The sequence below is a fragment of the Oncorhynchus masou genome, chromosome 31 (genome assembly GCF_036934945.1).
Source record: "Oncorhynchus masou masou isolate Uvic2021 chromosome 31, UVic_Omas_1.1, whole genome shotgun sequence".
Classification (NCBI taxonomy): Eukaryota; Metazoa; Chordata; class Actinopteri; order Salmoniformes; family Salmonidae; genus Oncorhynchus; species Oncorhynchus masou.
Genome location: NC_088242.1, coordinates 57,647,129 through 57,670,535, shown reverse-complemented (window position 1 = coordinate 57,670,535; position 23,407 = coordinate 57,647,129). Strand labels below are relative to the sequence as shown.

The 23,407-nt window shown below is 41.6% G+C and overlaps 1 protein-coding gene across 3 annotated transcripts; it reads left to right on the top strand.

The window, feature by feature from the left end:
- The first annotated feature begins 5,267 nt into the window (after positions 1-5,267).
- On the top strand, positions 5,268-23,384 carry LOC135524170 (BTB/POZ domain-containing protein 10-like). Of its 3 annotated transcripts, none has more exons than XM_064951447.1 (9): positions 5,268-5,456; positions 6,859-6,995; positions 14,678-14,886; positions 15,327-15,636; positions 15,735-15,837; positions 19,696-19,816; positions 21,709-21,906; positions 22,247-22,357; positions 22,701-23,384. In XM_064951447.1, exons 2-9 carry the CDS (start codon positions 6,865-6,867, stop codon positions 23,018-23,020), a joined length of 1,503 nt encoding a protein of 500 aa, XP_064807519.1. In that variant the 5' UTR covers positions 5,268-5,456; positions 6,859-6,864; the 3' UTR covers positions 23,021-23,384. The 3 variants fall into 3 exon arrangements, with proteins under 3 accessions (XP_064807519.1, XP_064807518.1, XP_064807520.1); XM_064951446.1 differs by lacking the exon at positions 5,268-5,456 and adding an exon at positions 5,885-6,037; XM_064951448.1 differs by lacking the exon at positions 5,268-5,456 and adding an exon at positions 6,164-6,277.
- The last annotated feature ends 23 nt before the right edge of the window (positions 23,385-23,407 follow it).

Here is a 23,407-nt window from a genome sequence, read left to right as displayed (position 1 = left end):
TTAAGGTTAATACAGTGCCTTGCGAAAGTATTCGGCCCCCTTGAACTTTGCGACCTTTTGCCACATTTCAGGCTTCAAACATAAAGATATAAAACTGTATTTTTTTGTGAAGAATCAACAACAAGTGGGACACAATCATGAAGTGGAACGACATTTATTGGATATTTCAAACTTTTTTAACAAATCAAAAACTGAAAAATTGGGCGTGCAAAACTATTCAGCCCCCTTTAGTTAATACTTTGTAGCGCCACCTTTTGCTGCGATTACAGCTGTAAGTCGCTTGGGGTATCTCTCTATCAGTTTTGCACATCGAGAGACTGATTTTTTCCCCATTCCTCCTTGCAAAACAGCTCGAGCTCAGTGAGGTTGGATGGAGAGCATTTGTGAACAGCAGTTTTCAGTTCTTTCCACAGATTCTCGAATGGATTCAGGTCTGGACTTTGACTTGGCCATTCTAACACCTGGATATGTTTATTTTTGAACCATTCCATTGTGGATTTTGCTTTATGTTTTGGATCATTGTCTTGTTGGAAGACAAATCTCCGTCCCAGTCTCAGGTCTTTTGCAGACTCCATCAGGTTTTCTTCCAGAATGGTCCTGTATTTGGCTCCATCCATCTTCCCATCAATGTTAACCATCTTCCCTGTCCCTGCTGAAGAAAAGCAGGCCCAAACCATGATGCTGCCACCACCATGTTTGACAGTGGGTATGGTGTGTTCAGGGTGATGAGCTGTGTTGCTTTTACGCCAAACATAACGTTTTGCATTGTTGCCAAAAAGTTCAATTTTGGTTTCATCTGACCAGAGCACCTTCTTCCACATGTTTGGTGTGTCTCCCAGGTGGCTTGTGGCAAACTTTAAATTACACTTTTTATGGATATCTTTAAGAAATGGCTTTCTTCTTGCCACTCTTCCATAAAGGCCAGATTTGTGCAATATACGACTGATTGTTGTCCTATGGACAGAGTCTCCCACCTCAGCTGTAGATCTCTGCAGTTCATCCAGAGTGATCATGGGCCTCTTGGCTGCATCTCTGATCAGTCTTCTCCTTGTATGAGCTGAAAGTTTAGAGGGACGGCCAGGTCTTGGTAGATTTGCAGTGGTCTGATACTCCTTTCATTTCAATATTATCGCTTGCACAGTGCTCCTTGGGATGTTTAAAGCTTGGGAAATCTTTTTGTATCCAAATCCGGCTTTAAACTTCTTCACAACAGTATCTCGGACCTGCCTGGTGTGTTCCTTGTTCTTCATGATGCTCTCTGTGCTTTTAACAGACCTCTGAGACTATTACAGTGCAGGTGCATTTATACGGAGACTTGATAAAACACACAGGTGGATTGTATTTATCATCATTAGTCATTTAGCTAAACATTGGATCATTCAGAGATCCTCACTGAACTTTTGGAGAGAGTTTGCTGCACTGAAAGTAAAGGGGCTGAATAATTTTGCACGCCCAATTTTTCAGTTTTTGATTTGTTAAAAAAGTTTGAAATATCCAATAAATGTCGTTCCACTTCATGATTGTGTCCCACTTGTTGTTGATTCTTCACAAAAAATACAGTTTTATATCTTTATGTTTGAAGCCTGAAATGTGGCAAAAGGTCGCAAAGTTCAAGGGATCGAATACTTTCGCAAGGCACTGTATGTGTGAATTCTTTGAAAGAGCTCATCCACCTGGTCAATTCATGTCAGCATGATAAAACATTGAGGTGAGAGGAATGTATGTGTTTTTCATAGGTGAAAGTAAAAAATGAATTTGTATTTTCTTTGTAAATGTTTGAATAATGCGAGTATCCATGAAAAATTATCCCACTGGGCACACACACACATTGGTTGAATCAACGTTGTTTCCACGTGATTTCAATGCATTAATGTGGAATAGACATTGAATTGATGTCTGTGCCAAGTGGGATGTTTGTTGAAAAGAGGAAATGAAGAGATATAGTGTGGTCACATGAAATGTCAGGTTGGTTGTCACTACCAAACATTGCCACTGCCGGTATACAATAAATCCCAAGTTATTTTGTGATTGTGCTATAAAGAGCCCCCTTTGTTGCCTCTCTCTAACAAACATATTTTTTTCTGTCACACACCAACACTTGCATACACACAAATTTACTCAAAATGTAATTTTCAAGGCATAAAATGCTGAATTTTGTTAGGAATATTGTTCGATTAAAGAAAGGATTGACTTTTTTAAAAGATTGTTTGCTATATTGCTTTATGTCCTGTTACAAAAGGAATAGGTTACCAGCAAACATTGTGACAACCATACTGTGTGACATCCAACCCTGTGATGAGGCTGGTTGTCACACAGTGTGTTTGATGGCTTATGTTGGAAGAAGATATGAGGAGAAAAGGGTCCCCATTGCAACCCAAGACCTTGCTCTTTCTCATAATATAAAAAAAACTATTGTAAGATGGTGCTGAGAAATACATGTGGGTGAAAAGTGTTGCAACCAACCCTGGTCTCCCGTACTAGATTTCCCACTGTGAAAATATGTTGCACACAGAGCCGCCAACTGTACATTTCAAACTTTCCAAAACATAGCCCTTTGGATGATCAACCAAGTGCGTTGGTATTTTCCCGTCACATTTCACTCATTACCATCCGGCCCACTGAAAGTTACTCTGACGTCATAGTCGGAGTGAGAAAAAAAAAGCGATTCAAAGTGAGTGGATAGTTGGTATCCCAGGGAAACTTGATAATTCCCTATTGTCATAATGTGTCTACTGTTAATTTCTGATTTGAGTCTTGGCAGAAAAAAATCAAGAGATGACGACATACATCTATTTAGACTCATAAGGACTGAAATACAAGTATTGCATAATATTGATAATCTATACAATAAATATATAAAATATAAGCAATATATACACAATTTGACAAGTCATATAGGCCTACAATAAATATAAAATATATATTTAATACAATATACAATAAATGTATAGTCCACTTTAAAATCTATACAATATAAATATATACTTTAGGCCGTACACAATTTGACAAGTCAACTAAGCCAATTTAATATAAAAATGTATACTAGGTATCCACCCAAAAGTTGCAATAGGCCTATGTCAGTAACAAAACATTACCACTCAAAGTCTGATCCATGTAGTCTATTATAAATATTTGCTATTGAAAATGGGTTATCCCCAGTAGCGCAGAGTTTCAAATGCAGCGCAATTAATTATCCCCGGGCAAAGGTGCTGAAAGCTCTGAGTTGCGGAGGTGTTTTCATGCGCATGCCTATACCCATCAAGGCAAGGGGTGACATCAGCACTAATAATGAAGGCGGCTCATCAATGGGCAGAGGGCTATAAAAGGAACTTTGGGAGACTTACCATAATCATAACAGATAGGCTGATCTACAAACCGGGTTTACACCTCTGCACCCCACATCACAACTTTCCAGAGAGAAGCCTATCGCACAAGAGGCAAGTTGAACTTCATCAAATTTGTCATTATTTGGTCTGCATGACATCCTACGTTCAAAGTTGAATTCTATAGCCTATTTAACTTTATTTGTAGTAAAAGTGGTTGCTTATCAAACACAAATGTATTACAGATATGAGTTTATGTTCTAAACTATTTTCTTACTTTGACAGGTTATCAAAATGTTTCCCATCAGAAGTTTGGACGTAAAAGTGGTACTCATATCACTCTGCATTTTATGCTATTCAACGCAATCTGAAGGACGACCAGTGATGTAGGATTGAACCTTGAACCTGACAATAACTTTATGGAATAACTTTATATTATATACTATATGATATTGTATTGTAATATGATTGGATATGACATGATACCATATTATAGCCTACTTGCAAATTATGATAATGTCCTGTTTAAAATAAGACATATAACTTAGTATTTATTGTTTCTTACAGAAAGAGATCCATTAGTGAAGTACAACTAATGCACAACCTTGGGGAACACAAGCACGTGCAGGAGAGGCAAGACTGGCTCCAAATGAAGCTGAGGGACATCCATACAGCCTCGCTTCGAAATGCAGAGAGGGGGGAGAAAGTTAGAACCAGAAGGCTTCTTCCCGAGGATCTCCTGGATTTGGAGGAGTTAACGCCAAACGAAGTTGAATACATTTTAAACATTTTGGAGAAGCTACTCAACGCTCAGTGAAATTAGATTTTTGCAGTCTGGACTGTAGGCTACCACGTTTGACACTTCATTCTATTTCAAGACTTTTGTAGTTTTTCTGTTTTATTTTAACAACTCTTATTTATGTATAGGGCATGCGATTTTAAAATGGTACTGGAGAAATCAAGTTGTGAGGTGGCTAAGCTTCCACAGTTTTAGCTTAAAGCACTTGTATTTATTATGAAGTAGTTCACGCTATTTATTTATCCTAACCAAATAAAAAGGAAGGGCGAATACTGTTTAGGACCAAAACATTGTTTTTAATTATCTGAAAAAAGTAAGCGTTATGCAATTGTTTATTAACTTGATGGTGATTGTATTTTCGTGTTCTATGCGTGCTATAGTATTTCTATATGTGGTGTAAAACTGTGGTAGTATCTATAAATAACTAGTAAATTGTGTATCTTGTGCATGGATACTTATATGCAGTAGGCCTAATTGGGATAGGGATCATTACAGTTGATGAGCTATAGCATAAATGTTAAATATTTATGCACTTTAACTGTAGAATGTAGTCACTTATATGTTTTATATCAACCAACTCCAAAGTGCCGCAATGTTAGTGTTTGTTGTAAATAAAATAGCATTATCACAATAGCTATATTCTGTATGTTTCGCAATAAACAATTAAGTTAATCTTCCATTTTTATTTGCATCTGCTGGCTTTTTAAACTGCTGAATAGCCCACGGAACGTTGATATGCCTACAAGTTAGCCTACTAATGTATTAATTTATATTTCTACTTAATGTATCAACCCTGATGATTCCGAAATTGGAAGGTTACTGTATCATTACCACTTACGTATGAATATGAATTTACACCTCAGACGGGAGGTGATTGGTTGCTGATGTTAGCGGAATGACTGTTAGCGCCTCAGTGGTTGTTCACAGGGGTCAATGTACACCATTAGCTGCATATTCACTCATCATAATTAGTAGCCTATATGAACATAAACATTGATGTTTAACCGTTATATACACATATAACAATGAATATAAATATTTAATTTCCTAACTGTTTGGGGGCCTGATGGGGCTTGTAGACTGCAGATTGCGCAGTGCGCAGCAATTCTGACCCTCGTGAACAAGCCGAGCTTATATAGTCTCGCGATCTATCACCTTAGTTGCTCAACAGTCAAAACAAGGGATTACATTTAGGCCTGTTTTAGTGGCTGTCCAGGGAACATGGCTGTCACTATTACTGTAGTCAGTCGGTCACCAATCTAGCAAAAATATTTATTAGGAATTTGTTTACTTTCGCTTTCGGATAAAACTCAGACAACAATGAATCCCAAGAGGTAAGGAGCGCCATGCTATAGTTAGCGGGCTACTTCAGGCAGCGAGGTAACGAGATGTAACTAACGTGGGCGTAATTTTATCCTGCCAACTAACGTTAACACTAGCTACAAGTTTACTGGTTAAAACTGTTTGATATCGAGCTAGCAGTTTGTTTGTCTAAACTGTCTATATTGCTTACTAGCATGAGTCAACCTAGCGGTCAAACATGGAAATTGTTCCAATTGTTTTTTTTCCATTCATTTGGGGATTTTAGAACCACTTCAAACAAGGCATGTTTGTTTTTCATGTAACATTAGCTATAGTAGGCTTTCCTTGGCGTGACGTTTTGATAACCGTATAACTCTCTCTCAGACAAGGTGACTTATATTCGGCTTTATTTTCTCTCAAATTCGGAAATTCTAATTAGCATCAAAGTAGACATACAAAACTATAGCCCTTGATCATGACTCGTAGTTCCATACACATGAGTCATTGGTTGAAGGCGTGTTGTAGGGGGGTTGGTTCGTTAAACGCCACGACGCCCGGTCTGCACATTAACACGCAGCGCTTTCGGTGCTGTTTTGGAAGCATAAAGACCTCGGTGAGAAAAAAAATATTTAAGTTTAAATTGATACGTATTTTTTTTGTGGTTAGTAAACGGCCATATTTCTATGTTACATCGCTTGTTTACGGAAATCAGTCAGAAGGACCGAGGGTGTATTAACGTTACCTGTGTTAATTAACTGTCTTGTTACACCTATGTATAAACAGAAGATAGACGCCTCAAACTTGTTGTCACTGAAAAATACTGCCGGCTGTAACTGTGTTAAAACATCGTACAGTAAGTGTGTATTTAGCATTTGTGAAATTATTTTGATGTGTTATGAAAGAGTGATCAATGTTTCCAGGACCATACCGCGAGTCAATCTATTCACGTTTAGATGGAGTATTTGGCTGTTCTTGCTTCCAGAACCAATTCGCCATTTAAATAGAACATGTAACTTGGACGAAGGAGTAACATTATTTTCCTTTAGTCGAATATTGGGCTAGCAAGACTACAAATCCCTGCAAGCTCCTGCACTTAATAGCTGACACATCCAAGAGGTTCAGTCTAGCTAGCTAGCTAGCCAGCCATGTCACATCAATGTTTTCAGTTACCCATTTGGTAAATAACTTCGCTACCTCTACTCAAGTTATTCCACGTCTAGCTAGCTAACAAACAATGGGCCCATCTAGCTAGCTTGGTGGTGGTACTACAACAAGCTTGTTATTTTTAGTCAAGTCTAACTTGGCTAGATAGAGTAAGTTTGTTACGTTTGCCAATAAAGGTTTTGGATGTTATCTAGCGTTCCATTATAAATTATGTTTACATTTCTTCAACTAATGTGAAGAGAACAAACGTTTCTGTTTTCTTATTAACAGGACGTCATGAGTGCTGATGGTGGCATATTCCCTATTGACACCTCTAACTACTTACCTGTGATGGCTGAATGTCCACATTTAGAAGACAACTCAAGCGACACTGAGAACTGGGAAAGTAATCTTCACAGACACTCAAGGTAATAAACAGCTCTCATTAGGGAAGTATTGCTACTTACAAAAAGAATTGTAGAACAAGGACATCACTTTAGAAAGACTTCTGAATGTGCTTGATTGTTATTGACTGTTCAGCATTCAAGACAACTGTCTAGTACTATTTTATATACAGTGCCTTCAGAAAGTATTCACACCCCTTGACTTCTTCCACATTTTGTTGTTACAGCCTGAATTTAAAATTGATTACACTTTTACAAATGTATTAAAAATGAAAAACTGAAATGTCTTGAGTCAATAAGTATTCAACCTTTTTGTTATAAGCCTAAATAAGTTCAGGATTAAATATTTGAGTACTGAGTCACATAAGTTGCAAGGACTCACACTGTGTGCAATAAGTGTTTCAATTTAATTTATTTTTTATTTACAATGTTGGCAGGACAAAAACATTCTTGTTTAAATGACGGCTTACCGGGGAACAGTGGGTCAACTGCCTTGTTCAGGGGCAGAACGACAGATTTTACATTGTCAACTCAGGGATTCAATACAGCAACCTATGGCCCAACGCTCTGACCACTGCCTCCCCGCCACCCCAGTTTAACATAATTTGTGGATGAAAACCTAATTGCTGTACCACACATTCAATTTTCTGTAAGGTCCCTCAGTTGAGCAGTGCATTTCAAACAGATTCAACCACAAAGACCAGGGAGGTTCTCCAATGCCTCAGTAAAAATACCCTATGCCTGGGTAAAAAAAGCAGACATTGAATATCCCTTTGCGCATGATGATGTTATTAATTCCACTTTGAATGGTGCATCAATACACCCAGTCACTACAAAGATACAGGCATCCTTCCTAACTGTTTCTGGAGAGGGAGGAAACCACTCAGGGATTTCACTATGAGGCCAATAGTGACTTTAAAACAGACTTTAACAGCTGTGATAGGGGAGAACTGAGGATGGCTCAGTTACTCCACAATACTAACTTAACTGAGAGTGAAAAGGAAGCCTGTACAGAATACAAATATTCCAAAACATGCATCCTGTTTGCAACAAAGCACTAAAGTAATACTGCAAAGAATGTGACGAAGCAATTCACTTTTTGTCCTGAATACATAGTGTTTGGGGCAAATACAACACATTACTGAGTACCACTCTCTATTTAAGTATAGTGGTGACTGCATCAGATTATGAGTACGCTTGTAATCGATAAGGGCTGTGGAGTTTTTCAGGATAAAAAATAAACCCACTTGAGCCAAGCACAGGCGACTCTTGTTTGACCTCCAAAACACATTGAAACGGCTGTGCATACGTACACACCACCTCATTATTGCAGTCCTACCAAGACTAATATTGCATTCTAGAGAGGACTGGCATGAAGCATTGTATTTGCTTATCAACTTAGCCTATAAAAGGCTTATTTTGTTTGAATGTAGATGTGTAGGAACTGGAATATTTCTGCCGTGCGCCGCTGTGTCAGATCCCATGTGGCGCACTCTACGCTGAAAAGACTATTCTTTTCTGTGTTATATAGCCCTATTGGATGACACTATTATTACTAGAGATGTTGGTTAAGTAATTATCCAAGCATGTGCATTATTCCAGATGCCGATTCAGTTTCCAAACTGCCCCCTGGTCATTTAAAAAATTTATGCTGGAAACCTGGAGGTTTTTATTCGATGTGCCGGTATTTGGCTGCCAAATGTATAGGTGTTCCCATAATATTTTAAAATTGAGGAAGTGTCATTATTTCAGTTATCAATGGAAGATGACCCCCCCCTTCTGGTTTGTGGTGCTGAACAGTAGCTGCGCTTGATGCTTTTATGGCCCAGAAAGTGAACTTGCCATTTACAAAACATTAAGCGGGGATGCCCTGCTTTAAGATCTATTGCCTAGGACATCAACAGCCAGCTGTGGTTTTATTTTAAATAATCTATAGGTACAATAGGCCTATTTTTAAAATATTTTTTTTTTTTTTTTTTGCACATTTAGGCCTAAATAAACTGACTAATTTGGTAATAATCAACTTCAATTCACTGGCACTATGTAAAATAGCTTAGCCATACTCAGTGGTAGCCTAATATATACTTTTAGTGAACTTACTAGGTATTGCAAGACAAGATATTGTGATATAGATGACCAAGATATAGCCTATGTGCACGGTTCCGACTATATGCCGGCACCTCCTTTTGCTAGCTTGCCTGATCTTTCTTTCCTCAAAGGTGTGTTCAGTCTTTGGCCTGTTGCGTGTAGAATAGCTCAGCCTCCTCATTGATAGCCTCTACTTTTAGTGAATTCACGAGCCATTGCAAGTCCCAAAATTGCGAGAAGCAGCACTGCCTACAGTTCTTATGCCTGGCTGTACCCTATGCAATCTGGAAATATTACAATTGTGTTAATGTCTGGATTGTCAGAGCCCATGTTTCTCAAGTAGATGTGTATCGAATCGTCTTGAAAGGGATAGATGCACAATAGGGGATTTTAAAATGCGTCATTCTGTTACCAAGTCGGTAACAAAATGAATGCAACTGAATTGGCTAAAATGGGAATTAATAGTAGTCACAAAGCACAGCTCAAGGTGTCCTATCATAGCTGACACCCCATTCTTTCTTCAGGCATCTTTGAATGTTAGTTTGGAGTAGCTATTTAAGAGTTTTTGGAAAACGTGGTCACAAACTGAGGAAGATTTTACCGTCATTCTGTTACCAAAATGTACATCTACACTGTTCTTTGAGTAAATGGGTAGTTGGCGTGCCACAGCTTTTTCACTCAAATGTGTCAAACTCTTTTCAATTTGTGAAAACTTTTATTGTATGGTTAAGAAGATACTGCTCTGTTTGGATCATCTGTAGACACAATGAATAAACATTTTATACATAATTTTTGTGTTAACACTAGCTAAGCCTTAGTGTTAGATAAGTGTTAAAGTTACATTTTAGGAGTTAGGTTTAAGGGTTAGCTAAAAAAAAAAGGTTAATGTTTAGGGGAAGGGTTAGCAGAAATGCATAGTAGCTAAAAAGTAGTATCTATTCGAACTCTCAGCTAGAAGTTTGCGTTATACGCCCACCCGACCAACCACCCTACTTTCATTTTTTGCCTTAAGTAACCACCTGTCTTATGTAACCATACCAAACGTAACATATCATACTAATTTGGGTATCCTGGATTTTCTTTTACTATGTTGTGTCTAGTCTAGTAGACCAGGATCACAACAGACAACGTGTCAAATGAGGGCTTTTTAGGGTGTGGCTATTCTGGTCCATCAGATTGCCTATGTCTTTTTGACACGCTCAGATGCATATTGTGGACTGTTAATCATGTCATATACTTAAAGTGGTCGTTCAGGCTTTTGGCAAGGAAGCCCCTTGTCTACCTCCCCCAGAGTCAGATTAACTTGTGGATACTATTTTTGTCTCTGCGTCCAGTATGAAGGAAGTTAGTTGTTTTCCATAATAGATGACAAGTGGAGATTACATTTTGAAAGCCATTCATTTTCAATGGAGGGAAGCAAAGTGGAAGCTGAACTTATACCACAAGTCTATTGACCAATCGAAACTCACTATATTTTCTATCCCCTACTGGATTGGCCGTTACCTCACTATTTAGCCTGCTTGCTAGCCCCCACATGGGGGCGACGCTAGCATGGCTATCCAAATTATCATGTTCAAAGGAAACCCACAGTTGGAGGTAGTTTTGCGATCCAATACTAATTAACGTTAGCCACCTAGCTAGAATTCGTAACATTTTTTTTTTTGCAAATTCTAAACATATCATACAAATTGTGATTTGTAACATCATATGAAATGGGTGATGGATATCCACAAATTAATACATACCATATGAAATGTAACGAATACTATACTGAACAAAAATATTAAAACAATAATTTCAATGATTTTACTGAGTTTACAGTTCATACAAGGAAATCAGTCAATTGAAATGAATTATGCACTAATCTATGGATTTCACATGACTGGGCAGGGGCGCAGGCATGGGGGGGCATAGGCCCACCCACTGGGGAGCCAGGCCCAGCCAATCAGTGTTTTCCCCCACAAAATGTCTTTATTAAAGACAGAAATACTCAGTTTCATCAGCTGTCCGGGGGGCTGGTCTCTGACAATCGCACAGGTGAAGAAGCCAGATTGCGGTCCGTGGCTGGCATGGTTACACGTGGTCTGCAGTTGAGGCCGGTTGGATGTACTGACAAATTCTCTAAAAGATGTTGGAGGCAGCTTCTGGTAGAGAAATTAACATTAAATTATTTGGCAACAGCTCTGGTGGACATTGCTGCAGTCAGCATTGCCAATTGCACACTCCCTCAACTTGAGACATCTATGGCATTATGTGACAAAACTACACATTTTTAGTGGCCTTTTTTCCACCAGGACAAGGTGCACCTGTGTAATGATCATGCTGTTTAATTAGTCTTAATATGCCACATCTGTCAGTTGGGTGGATTATTTTGGCAAAGGAGAAATGGTCACTAACAGGGATGTAAACAAATTTTTAGAATTCATTTGTGAAGTTTAGTGCATATGGAACATTTCTGGGATTTTTACATTTCCACTCATGAAATATGGGACCAACACTTGTGTTTTTTAAAATATTTTTGTTCAGAATAAATTGAGTTTCCTGTATTTACGCACAGAATCATACAAAACTCAATGAGACCAGGTTGCTGTAGTTGTAATCCTACCTCTGGATGGACTTCTCACTACTGTGATTCTCAACCAAAGCCCTTATCTGGGGAATCCATAATTTATATGAATCTCTCGCTCAAATTACATTTTTATTAATAACAAACAAAACACATTTTTAGCACATTGGCATTGTAATCTACAGCCAAGTAAAACCGAAGTCAATTGGTGCTGTCATGTTCATCATTCGGAAATCAGCAATTTTCTTTAATCAACCAAGCAATTCTGCTGAAGACAATCGTGTCGAGTCGGAAAAGGCTATATAAGGACACGCCTTACGCCCAAACCGATATTTCATTTTAGAATTCATCACAATGAGGTTAAGGTAAGGGTCCGTTTTAGGTTTTTGCTAGTGGGTTTAAGCGTCAACTGTGTCCTTATAGTCTTCCCCTGTCGAGTCAGGCGATATCAGGACAGTAGACTGGGAGGTCGCACTACGTCAGAAGGGCTGCTCTGTGAGTCTGATTCAGTGTCGTGGAAAAAAAGCGCACAGCCATTCATTTCTACGGGTCTCCCTGTCTGAACTGAATGACTGGTCCTCGCTCTTTTTTTCTTTTTTTGTTCCAATTGGGGCGATCGAGGCTTTCGAAAGATAATTTTACAGCTAGCAAGTCGAACAGTCTACGAAATAATGCTGAAGTTCGAAAGTAATGCCCAAGGATGCTAAACCGGCTGGCAAGGCTGTATTGTTCGGAGGAGCCCAAGTCCTTTGTGCTTTCATTCCTCAGCTCATCCCGTGCTGCTTTGTCTTTCATTTGCCGTGCGATACAAACGGGTAGGTCTGCGAAGCATCCTATCCATTGCATTTATTATAGCATATGTTGATTACCTATGTTTTTGTAAATATTTATTTCAACGGTCGGCTTTTTGTGGCTTTCCCACGCATTCTTATGAATGGCAAGAGGAAAAGAACCAAGACTACGGGTCTTGTTAAAATGAAGTGTGTCCTTTCATTGGGTTTGCCGATCAGAACGCATAATAGGGTTTACCTTTTGTGGAGGGCTAAACTCCCGACACTAGCGTGCATTCTCTCTGTTTAAATATCATAGGGAAAGTGTCAGCAGCGCTCTAAATTATTGATGGGACCCTTTTCTTTAAGGAACGGGACTCAATGCTGCAGACGCTTATTTATAACACCAGTTCATCTATGCTTTGCCTCCATTCTCAGTCATAGTAATCGTCTTAAAATGACTATACTTAACATTAAACATCGCAATTTGCATTTGATCATTTCGTGGAAATCAATGCCTTTTCCAAGAGGTTATGTGAGGTAATAGCGGCAGCCATTGAGTTGATATGTGGATGGATATAGCTTTGCATTTCTGCCTGCATGAAAGATGAGATGAGCTCTATCGCTTTCGCTGACCCTTTGTTTGTTAATCCTGCCAGATTTGCCTTATTCATGCACTGGGGGAAGATTTGTTATATACATTTAAAATAAAATAAAATCTGGTCACCAAACTTTTCCCGCTTTGACATTCTACTTTATATTCAGAATTGCAGTTATGCTAAAGGAACCAAAATATTGTAGAATAGAAAGAGGGATTGATACTGCTGTTTCCACACCTGAATTTCTGCTGAGTGCAATAGGGGCATCACTCCATAACTAGTGCTGATTCTACATTCAAGCTCTTAATCACATTCCCCAACCTGATGAGAATCATTACTCTATTGAAGAGTTTCTCTTTTTGAGATTTCATATGAGCCTGTAGAGCAATTGTTTGCTCCATGTCAAGAACTGTCTTTCGATAAAACCTATTGAAAAAGGCTCTTGTGAAGTCCACAAGTCATGTGAGGACACACGGGATGTACATTTAGTCCTGTCATTGTTTTTATTTACATGGCTGAAGGTCTCATAGCAGTACAGAATTCAATGCAGGTGCAGTAACGAGGACAAGCTGCACAAAGATCAGAGGACCCACATACTGTAGGGCAGGCCTGGTGGTCCCTGACCTGCATACAATATGATTAGATCTTCCCGTTTCTGGACCAGTCATTGGCATCCATTCAGTTGCTGTCGAAATGTAGACAATTATTTGTTTCAATAAGCGTAAACACTATGTACAAGATATTTCATATTACAATCAGCCCAATCTTTCCACATCCTTTAAATGTATGTATATTTATTTACGGCATATCTGCTGAAATGAAGTTGTCCACATGTAGTGGAATGACTTAGATTTTTCCTACTCAGTCAGTGAGCCATCTCTCTCACTCTCTGGGACTTCATCAGTGGAGGTGGCGCCTCAGTTAGACATTGTTAACGGTTGACTGGGTTGAATATTTCTATCGGGAGCTAGAAGGTGGATGGATGTCGTCCATTTGAGGGGCTATAAAGGCAGCTTCTCTAGAGCTCTCCCTTGTTTGAGTTCCCTTTTGTGCTGCTCTCTCCAGTCCATTCACTTTAGCCTCATCATATTTGATCATCACTTCCCTCGGGAGGGACGCGCTCTTTATTAGGGAGACCTGCTGCATGGCACGTTGGTCAGACTAGACGGACCAGACAGTGTGTGAGAGCTTTCAGAGGTAAAGTGGCTGCCGCAGATCACATAACAGCTCTCGTGGATGCATTCGGCTTCTCTGCCTGTCTCAATGGGATGACCAGTTTCTCCAGTTTCCCTATAGATGGGCTCTTTTGCGATTGGATAATAGTGCTATTATCTTGTGGAAGTATTTCCAAAAAAAAATGATTTCAAGGTGCGTTTAACTCCATTCTCCAGTGTAATATTTCATATTTTACCAATGCCACTACAAGAGGAGTAATAGTCCTATTTATGTGTTCTTTCACTCCCTGATGGGTTTCTCAAAGTATAGGGCTGCAAGCAGTAGTGTTGTATTGGACATCTTTCTACAGCAGTCGGCGCTGCTATTTTTTTTTTCTCTCACAGAGGGTTCATATGAGTTTACTGCAGGCTTTTACCCACTTCTCTGCAGAGAAGCATACAAAAGACTCCCTTTCCCCCTCTTTGTTCGTGTGTGTCTGACTGGATGTGTGTGGTGTGCTCCTCTCAGTGCCCAGCCCCGCGTCCCAGTCCCTCAACTAGAGGCCGACCTGGTCAACATGAACCTGCATGGCGCCAGTGGGGGCCTCGAACGCTGCAGGGACAGTGATCGCCGGAGGTCTAGCGACCGCTCCCGAGACTCCTCCCACGAGAGGGGTGAGGGTCAGCTGACCCCTTGCATCAGGAACGTCACCTCGCCCACCCGACAGCACAACAGCGGCGAGTACTCCATTACTGCTTTGAGACCACAGGGTGCTTGATGCAACTCTGGCATAACAAGGCTTTCTCATGCCTCCGGTACAGCTGTGAGATTGAGTCCCTTTCTAACTACATAAAAGCAGTGACTGAATCAGAGCTCTCAGAAATGTGGTTTCATCGTGTTGAAATCGCCTTAAAGCCTCACTGAGGCGGAGCCAGGTAGTCATACTACTCCCACTCAGTCTGTACCCACTCAGGGAATTAAGCCAATAACTAAACTGAATTTTTAAATTGCTACAGTAAGAGTTGAATAGTACAGTCTTGAAAGGAAAGCATTTTGACTCTTGCGAATGCTTTCAATTACTTGACCAGCGTTAACAATGTCCCTTTTCATCCAGTGTGATGACACAGCAGTGTTGGCACCTTTTAATTATGGTACTCTGCCTGTCTGTGTCTCCCAGATCGTGAGCGGTGCGAGGGTGGTTCTTCCTCCAGGTCGTCGAGTCCTCGGCCCCCTAGGGCCTTAATCTCCGTGGGGCCCAGCTGCATCGCAACGAGCAGGAGCAGCCTTTTCAGTACTGAGACCCACTGTAAGAGTCTGGGCCATGGACACGTGCACGGTCCCTGTGACCACCTCTACGTCTATGAGAACGCAAAGGAGGGGACGCGCACATTACGGACCGCCGAGAGGGTCACTCTGATAGTGGACAACACCCGCTTCCTGGTGGACCCAGCCATCTTCACCGCCCAGCCGAACACCATGCTGGGAAGGTATAAAGCAAACTATTGTATCACCACAAATTAAAGTGACATCTAAAAGGGATATTAAAACAAATTAATTTCAATCTGAATGTTTTCTTCTCTCATAGAATGTTTGGATCCGGGAGAGAATACAATTTCACTAGGCCCAATGACAAAGGAGAGTTTGAGGTGGCAGATGGAATCAGCTCAACGGTTTTTAGAGCCATCCTGGTAAGACACTCACTGGCTTTATAATAAGATCTCATTCACGTTTGATAATGTCATTGTTTTTCACCTAATGTACCCAGAGACAGGTTGGTATTGACGAAGTGAAGGATTACGCTGCTGCGTCATTAATCTTCATGACTGGAATGGGGAAAGGCATTCTCTCACAGATTCTATATCCATCCCCTATTTATTTTATTTTAAGAAGAATAGGCATTCAGGTCAGAACACCATCTTTCTAAAACAAAGACCTTGATTATTGCACCAAATTAAAGGGATACTTTGGGATTTTGACTATGATGCCCTTTATCTAGTTCCCCATAGTCAGTTGAACTCGTGGATACCATATTTATGTCTCTGTGTCCAGTATGAAGGATGTTAAGAGGTACACTACATGATCAAACGTATGTGGACACCTGCTTGTTGAACATTTCAAAATCGTGGGTATTACTATGGGGTTGGTCCCTCCTTCGCTGCTATAATAGCCTCCACTCTTCTGGGAAGGCTTTCCATTAGAGGTTGGAACATTGCTGCAGGGACTTGCTTCCAATCAGCCACAAGAGTATTAGTGATGTTGAGTGATTAGTCCTTGTTTGCAGTCAGTATTCCAATTAATCCCAAAGGTGTTTGATGGGGTTGAGGTCAGGGCTCTGTGCAGGCTCGTCAAGTTCTTCCACACTGATCTCGACAAGCCATTTCTCTATGGACCTCGCTTTGTGCACAGGACTTTGTCATGCTGAAACAGGAAAGGGCCTTCCTCAAACCGTTGCCACAAAGTTGGAAGCACAGAATCGTCTACAATGTACTTGTATGCTATAGCGTTAAGATTTCCCTTCACTGCAACTAAGGGGCCTAGCCCGAACCATACAAAATAGTCCCAGACTATATTATTCCTTCTCCACCGAACTTTACAGTTGGCACTATGCATTGGGGCAGGTAGTGTTCTCCTGTCATCTGCCAAACCCAGATGTGGGGTAAGTCAATGCAGCTGGTGGCTACACCAGATTCTAAGTACTGCAGTGCATCTCCTCCTAATGGACTGCACCAGATTTGCCAGTTCTTGCTGTGAGATGTTACCCCACTCTTCCACCAAGGCACCTGCAAGTTCCTGGACATTTCTGGTGGATAGAATGTCAGTGTTGTCAATATCAGTGCCCCCTCACCCTCCAATCCAACAGGTCACAGACGTGCTCACTGGGATTGAGATCCGGTCTCCTCACTGGCCATGGCAGAACACTGACATTCCTGTCTTGCAGGAAATCACAAACAGAACGAGCAGTATGGCTGGTGGCATTGGGGGGGGGGGGGGGAAATTAAAGTGGAAAACCACACTACAGGCTGATCCAACTTTGATGTAATGTCCTTAAAACAATTCAAAATGAGGCTCAGTAGTGTGTGTGGCCTCCAAGTGCCTTTATGACCTCCCTACAACGCCTGGGCATGCTCCTGATGAGGTGGAGGATGGTCTCCTGAGGGATCTCCTCCCAGACCTGGACTAAAGCATCCGCCAACTCCTGGACAGTCTGTGGTGCAACGTGGCATTGGTGGATGGAGCGAGACATGATGTCCCAGATGTGCTCAATTAGATTCAGGTCTGGGGAACGGGCGGGCCAGTCCATAGCATCAATGCCTTCCTCTTCCAGGAACTGCTGACACACTCCAGCCACATGAGGTCTAGCATTGTCTTGCATTAGGAGGAACCCAGGGCCAACCGCACCAGCATATGGTCTCACAAGGGGTCTGAGGATCTCATCTCGGTACCTAATGGCGTCAGGCTACCTCTGGCGAGCACATGGAGGGCTGTGCGGCCCCCCCAAAGAAATGCCACCCCACACTATGACTGACCCACCGCCAAACCGGTCCTGCTGGAGGATGTTGCAGGCAGCAGAACGTTCTCCACAGCGTCTCCAGACTGTCACGTCTGTCACATGTGCTGTGTGAACCTGCTTTCATCTGTGAAGAGCACAGGGCGCTAGTGGACGTCGGGCCCTCATACCACCCTCATGGAGTCTGTTTCTGACTGTTTAAGCAGACACATGCACATTTGTGGCCTGCTGGAGGTCATTTTGCAGGGCTCTGGCAGTGCTCCTCCTTGCACAAAGGCGGAGGTAGCGGTCCTGCTGCTGGGTTGTTGCACTCCTACAGCCTCCTCCACGTCTCCTGATATACTGGCCTGTCTCCTGGTAGTGCCTCCCTGCTCTGGACACTACGCTGACAGACACAGAAAACCTTCTTGCCACAGCTCGCATTGATGTGCCATCCTGGACGAGCTGCACTACCTGAGCCACTTGTGCGGGTTGTAGACTCCGTCTCATGCTACCACTAGAGTGAAAGCACCGCCAGCATTCAAAAGTGACCAAAACATCAGCCAGAAAGCGTAGGAACTGAGAAGTGGTCTGTGGTCACCACCTGCAGAACCACTCCTTTATTGGGGGTGTCTTGCTAATTGCCTATAATTTTCACCTGTCTATTCCATTTGCACAACAGCATGTGGAAATTGTCAGTCAGTGTTGCTTCCTAAGTTGACAGTTTGATTTCACAGAAGTGTGATTGACTTGGAGTTACATTGTGTTGTTTAAGTGTTCCCTTTATTTTTTTGAGCAGTGTATATATGTATGTAGTTTCGTGAGCCAATGCTAACTAGCGTTAGCGCAATGACTGGAAGTCATGCTAGCAGATACCAATAGACTTTCAGTCATTGCGCTAATGCTCGAGAACTATTCCGCTGGTGATAGTTATCAATTTCCTTCAAACTGCACGCAGAGACATACACATTTTATCCATGAGTTCATCTGACTCTGGGGAAGTAGATAAAGGGGCATCATTGCCAAAATCCTGAAGTATCTCTTTAATGTATTTATTAAATTATGTTGTGGAGTTATGGCCACAGATTTCGGAGTGGCCATATGTATAGGGGTCAATACATTGTTTTCTGTTAGCACATTATTGCGGCATCATTTTCTTATTATTCAAACACTTGTATTGCGTGTGTATGTAATTACTGTCAAGTGATACGTTGACAAGTAAGCTCGTTTACAAACATCTCCGCGGTTATCAATCCGAAATTGTGTATTTTTGGTGAAGTGTGGAAATGCTGGTCAGATAATCTGTGCAGTGTTACGTAAAGCAGATTTTCAGGGATCAGAGCTACTAATACTGTACAACATGCTAGTGCTTTCATTTTTGTGTCCGTTTGCCCCGGTATTCCACTTAAGTCCCCAGAGACACAGGGCAGGAGAACAACCAGGTAATTGCGTCTGTTTTTTTTGCGTGTATCATAAGGTTTCTGGGCTTTATTACAGTATCAGGGGCAGCTCTCTGTGTGCCTCCGAGGTAGTACTGTGTTCTAGCGTGCCAGAGTAGCAATTTCACATCTGTATGCTTCTTTGTATGGGGGAGAGAAATGCTAATGTAGATAGTCAGGACTTGGGTTTGTTGCAAGCGCTTCTGTGTTTGATTTCAATGCTTACCTTGGATTTTCAGTATTGAATGTCTCGTAGTACCGATCCGTTCTGTGATTGTGAAGAGCTCTTCTATCAAAGGCGACCCGACCATAATAGCAGGGAAAGAAAAAAACATGGCTGGCAGCATTAGCATTTAGGGCACAGAGCAAGCTAACAGCCGTTTACGACGCTGTCTTGTGAATAGCTGCGCGTCGCTGCTGCTGCCTCTATACCTTTTATTTTCATCATTATACTTGAACTCTGTCAATATTTCACTGGCTGTAAATAGCTCTGTGGGGTTGGTGGGGGGAGTGACGTCGCTGACATTTGCTGTTGTCGGAAGGCTCTGTTCTGTGTGTGAGCAGACCAGCCTCAGTAATGGCTGCCTGTTTTGTTTTTCCTGTGACTTTTTAAATGGCAGGATTACTACAAATCTGGGATAATCTGCTGTCCTGATGGGATCCCCATTCCTGAGCTGAGAGAAGCATGTGACTACCTCTGCATCTCCTTTGACTACAGCACCATCAAGTGTAGAGACCTCAGTGAGTGTGTATATATTGTATGATGCCCTCTTTCCCCCTCATTGATGTAAATTGATAATGGGTTATTACATTTTAGGCAGAATATTCCTGTGTAATATTTCATGCCATATGATTCTGTATTAACTGCAATATTTAGCCTGTGTTCAGTGTCGTGAGGTTGTTGATATGATGCACAGCTCTGAAACCAGGTCAATATTAGCCTACAGATCTGATGCAACTCAGATGATCACAGGTTTCCACAATGTGGGTCACTGACTGCTGTAGCCATTAATTGACATTGTTTGAAATGTGGATGAGTGCCTAGTTTTTTTTACTTGCTGTGAGTGAGCCAGTGTGTGTGTGTGTGTGTGAGAACATGTGCAATCGGAACGTATTCAGAGCCCTTCCCTTTTTTTAAATGTTACCTTACAGCCGCATTCCAAAATGGATCAATATAATTTATCTACACACAATACCGCATAATGACAAAGGTAAAAACGGTTATTCGATTTTTTTTTTGTGTAAATGTATAACAAATATTTTTTATTTACATAACATACCTGATTTTCATAACTATTCAGATCCTTCACTATGAGAATCAAAATTGAGCTCAGGTGCATCCTTTTTCATTGATCATCCTTGATGTTTCTACAACTTGATTGGAGTCCACCTGTGGTAAATTCAATTGATTGGACATAATTTGGAATGGCACACAAGTCTATATTAAGGTCCCACAGATGACAGTGCATGTCAGAGCAAAAACCAAGCCATGAGGTCGAAGGAATTGTCCGTAGATCTCCGAGACAGGATTGATCTGGGAAAGGGTACCAAAACATTTATGACGCATTGAAGGTACTCAAGGACACGGTGCCCTCCATTCATAAATGGAAGCAGTTTGGAACCACTAAGACTCTCCCTACCGCTGGCCGCCCAGCCAAACTAGCAATCCGGGGAGAAGGGCATTGGTCAGGGAGGTGACCAAGAACCCGATGGTCACTTTGACAGAGCTCCTGTGTGGAGATGGGAGAACCTTCCAGATGGACAACCATGTCTGCAGTACTCCACTGATCAGGCCTTTCTGGTAGAGTGGCCAGAAGGAAGCCACTCATCAGTAAAAGGCACGTGACAGCCCACTTGGAGTTTGCCAAGGCACCTAAAGGACTCAGACCATGAGAAACAAGATTCTCTGGTCTGACGAAACCAAGATTGAACTCTTGCCTGAATGCCAAATCTGGAGGAAACCTGGCACCATCCCTACAGTGAAGCGTGGTGGCAGCATCATGCTGTGGGGATGTTTTTCAGCAGCAGGGACTGAGTGACTAGTCAAGATCGAGGGAAAGATGAACAGAGCAAAGTAGATCCTTGACAAAAACCTGCTCCAGAGCACTCAGGACCTCCAGACTGGGACGAAGGTTCACCGTCCAACAGGACAACGATCCTAAGCACACAGCCAAGCAACGCAGGAGTGGCTTCGGGACAACATCTCTGGAGAGACCTGAAAGTAGCTGTGCAGCGACGTTCCCCATCCAACCTGACAGAGCTTGATAGGATCTGTAGAGAATGGGAGAAACTCTCCAAATACAGGAGGGCCAAGCTTGTAGTCATACCCAAGAAGTTAAGGTAGTAATCACTGCCAAAGGTGCTGCAACAAAGTACTGAGTAAAGGGTCTGAATACTTAATTTTTTTTAGCAAATGTATAAAAAAAATAAACTGTTTGCTTTTTTTAGTATGGGGTCGTGTATGTAGATGGATGAGGGACATATTTGAAATAAAGCTTTTCCGTAACAATATGGGAAAGATAAAGGGGTCTGAATACTTTCCGAACACACTTTACATTTCAGTGCGATCACATGTCCTGTGATGCACTTTTCATGACCTTGTCCCACTGACACCACCCACTCCTATCTTCTAGGTGCACTCATGCACGAGCTGTCCAACGATGGGGCGAGGCGTCAGTTTGAGTTCTTCTTGGAGGAGATGGTGGTGCCGCTGATGGTCGCCAGCGCCCAGAACGGAGAGAGGGAGTGTCACGTGGTGGTCCTGACTGACGACGACGTGGTGGACTGGGACGAGGAGTACCCTCCGCAGATGGGAGAGGAGTATTCACAAAGTGAGTTAGGTCATTCGCCTCTGTTGATATAGTATATGTGGAATACTGTACAAGCAAGCCATTTCAACAATCCATAAGTAGTTTATATCCTTGTGTAAAGAATTGCCCTTGGCTGGTATGTGTATCCCTACTGTTAAAGGCCCAGTGCGTCAGTTCTGGACAACAAGTTACTTACTGTAGTGGTTTTTCCTTAAAATGGTCAAAGAAAGTTTCATCAGCTGTTATATGATACAAACCCTGGAAATTAAGAATGAGTGCACTAGGCCTTTAAATCAAACACCTAAGTATTGCTGAATGCCTGTGCAGTTTCTTGTAATATGTATGACTTATTTTTATTTAGTTATATACAGCACAAAACTGTACAGATTCTTCAAGTACATCGAGAATCGAGACGTTGCCAAATCAGTATTAAAAGACAGAGGACTTAAGAAAATCAGACTTGGAATTGAAGGTATGCTGGATAATCACTGAATTTCCTTCCACAAAATGTCAATCAAGAAGTTTGCTTTCATGTCTTTACAATTTGATAACACTAAGCAAGTTCTTTAACCTGCATATTAATCCTGTAATTACCAGAATCACTCATTACTATTATGCAATCCTTATCTTATAACATTACAGCATGTGTCAATGTTACTAGAAGAGTAGTAACTATTATACAGGTATAAGAGCAACTCTATCACCTAAAGGGTTACCTCAATTTGGTAGAAAACATTAGACCACATGTATTTAATAAGTTATTTCGACAAAGTGTTTGAACAGAAATACGTCACTGTCTCTTTTTACCCTCCCAGGTTACCCCACCTACAAGGAGAAGGTGAAGAAGCGTCCCGGTGGCCGGCCAGAGGTCATCTACAACTATGTGCAGCGGCCCTTCATCCGCATGTCTTGGGAGAAGGAGGAGGGCAAGAGTCGCCATGTTGACTTCCAGTGTGTGAAGAGCAAGTCCATCACAAACCTAGCAGCCGCTGCTGCAGACATTCCCCAGGACCAGCTGGTCAACATGCACCCTGGCCCTCAGGTGGACGAACTGGACATCCAGCCTCAGCCAAGCTACCACTACGAGCCAGACCCAGACGCCCTCTCAGAGCACTGTAGTGACGAGCGAGTTTGACAGCAGAAACCAAATTGCCTTTGCAACTCTTGTGCAGCCTTAAGGCAAAAAAACAAACTGGTATACATTGTCAACAGCCTGGGAAGGAGTAGCAAAGCACACAGTAAACAATTGCCTCCTTGTACTGTTAACTGACCAAAGGAGATTTTTTTTTTTAATCAAGAATATTTGAATCACAAACTTGTCTGTGGGTATGGTGGTGCTGCTGTGTACAGTTACTGTAGTTCCTAAAGGGTTTGGTTTTATCCACTTCTTCTTGCTCTGCCTGCGGGTGAGACTGTTACTACAGTAGTCTACCACCAGAGCACCTGGGGAGCCTCACTGATGCTTTGGCCTCAATAAAGATTTTTATTTAATAACTCCACTTGATTTGAGAATGTTTGCCTG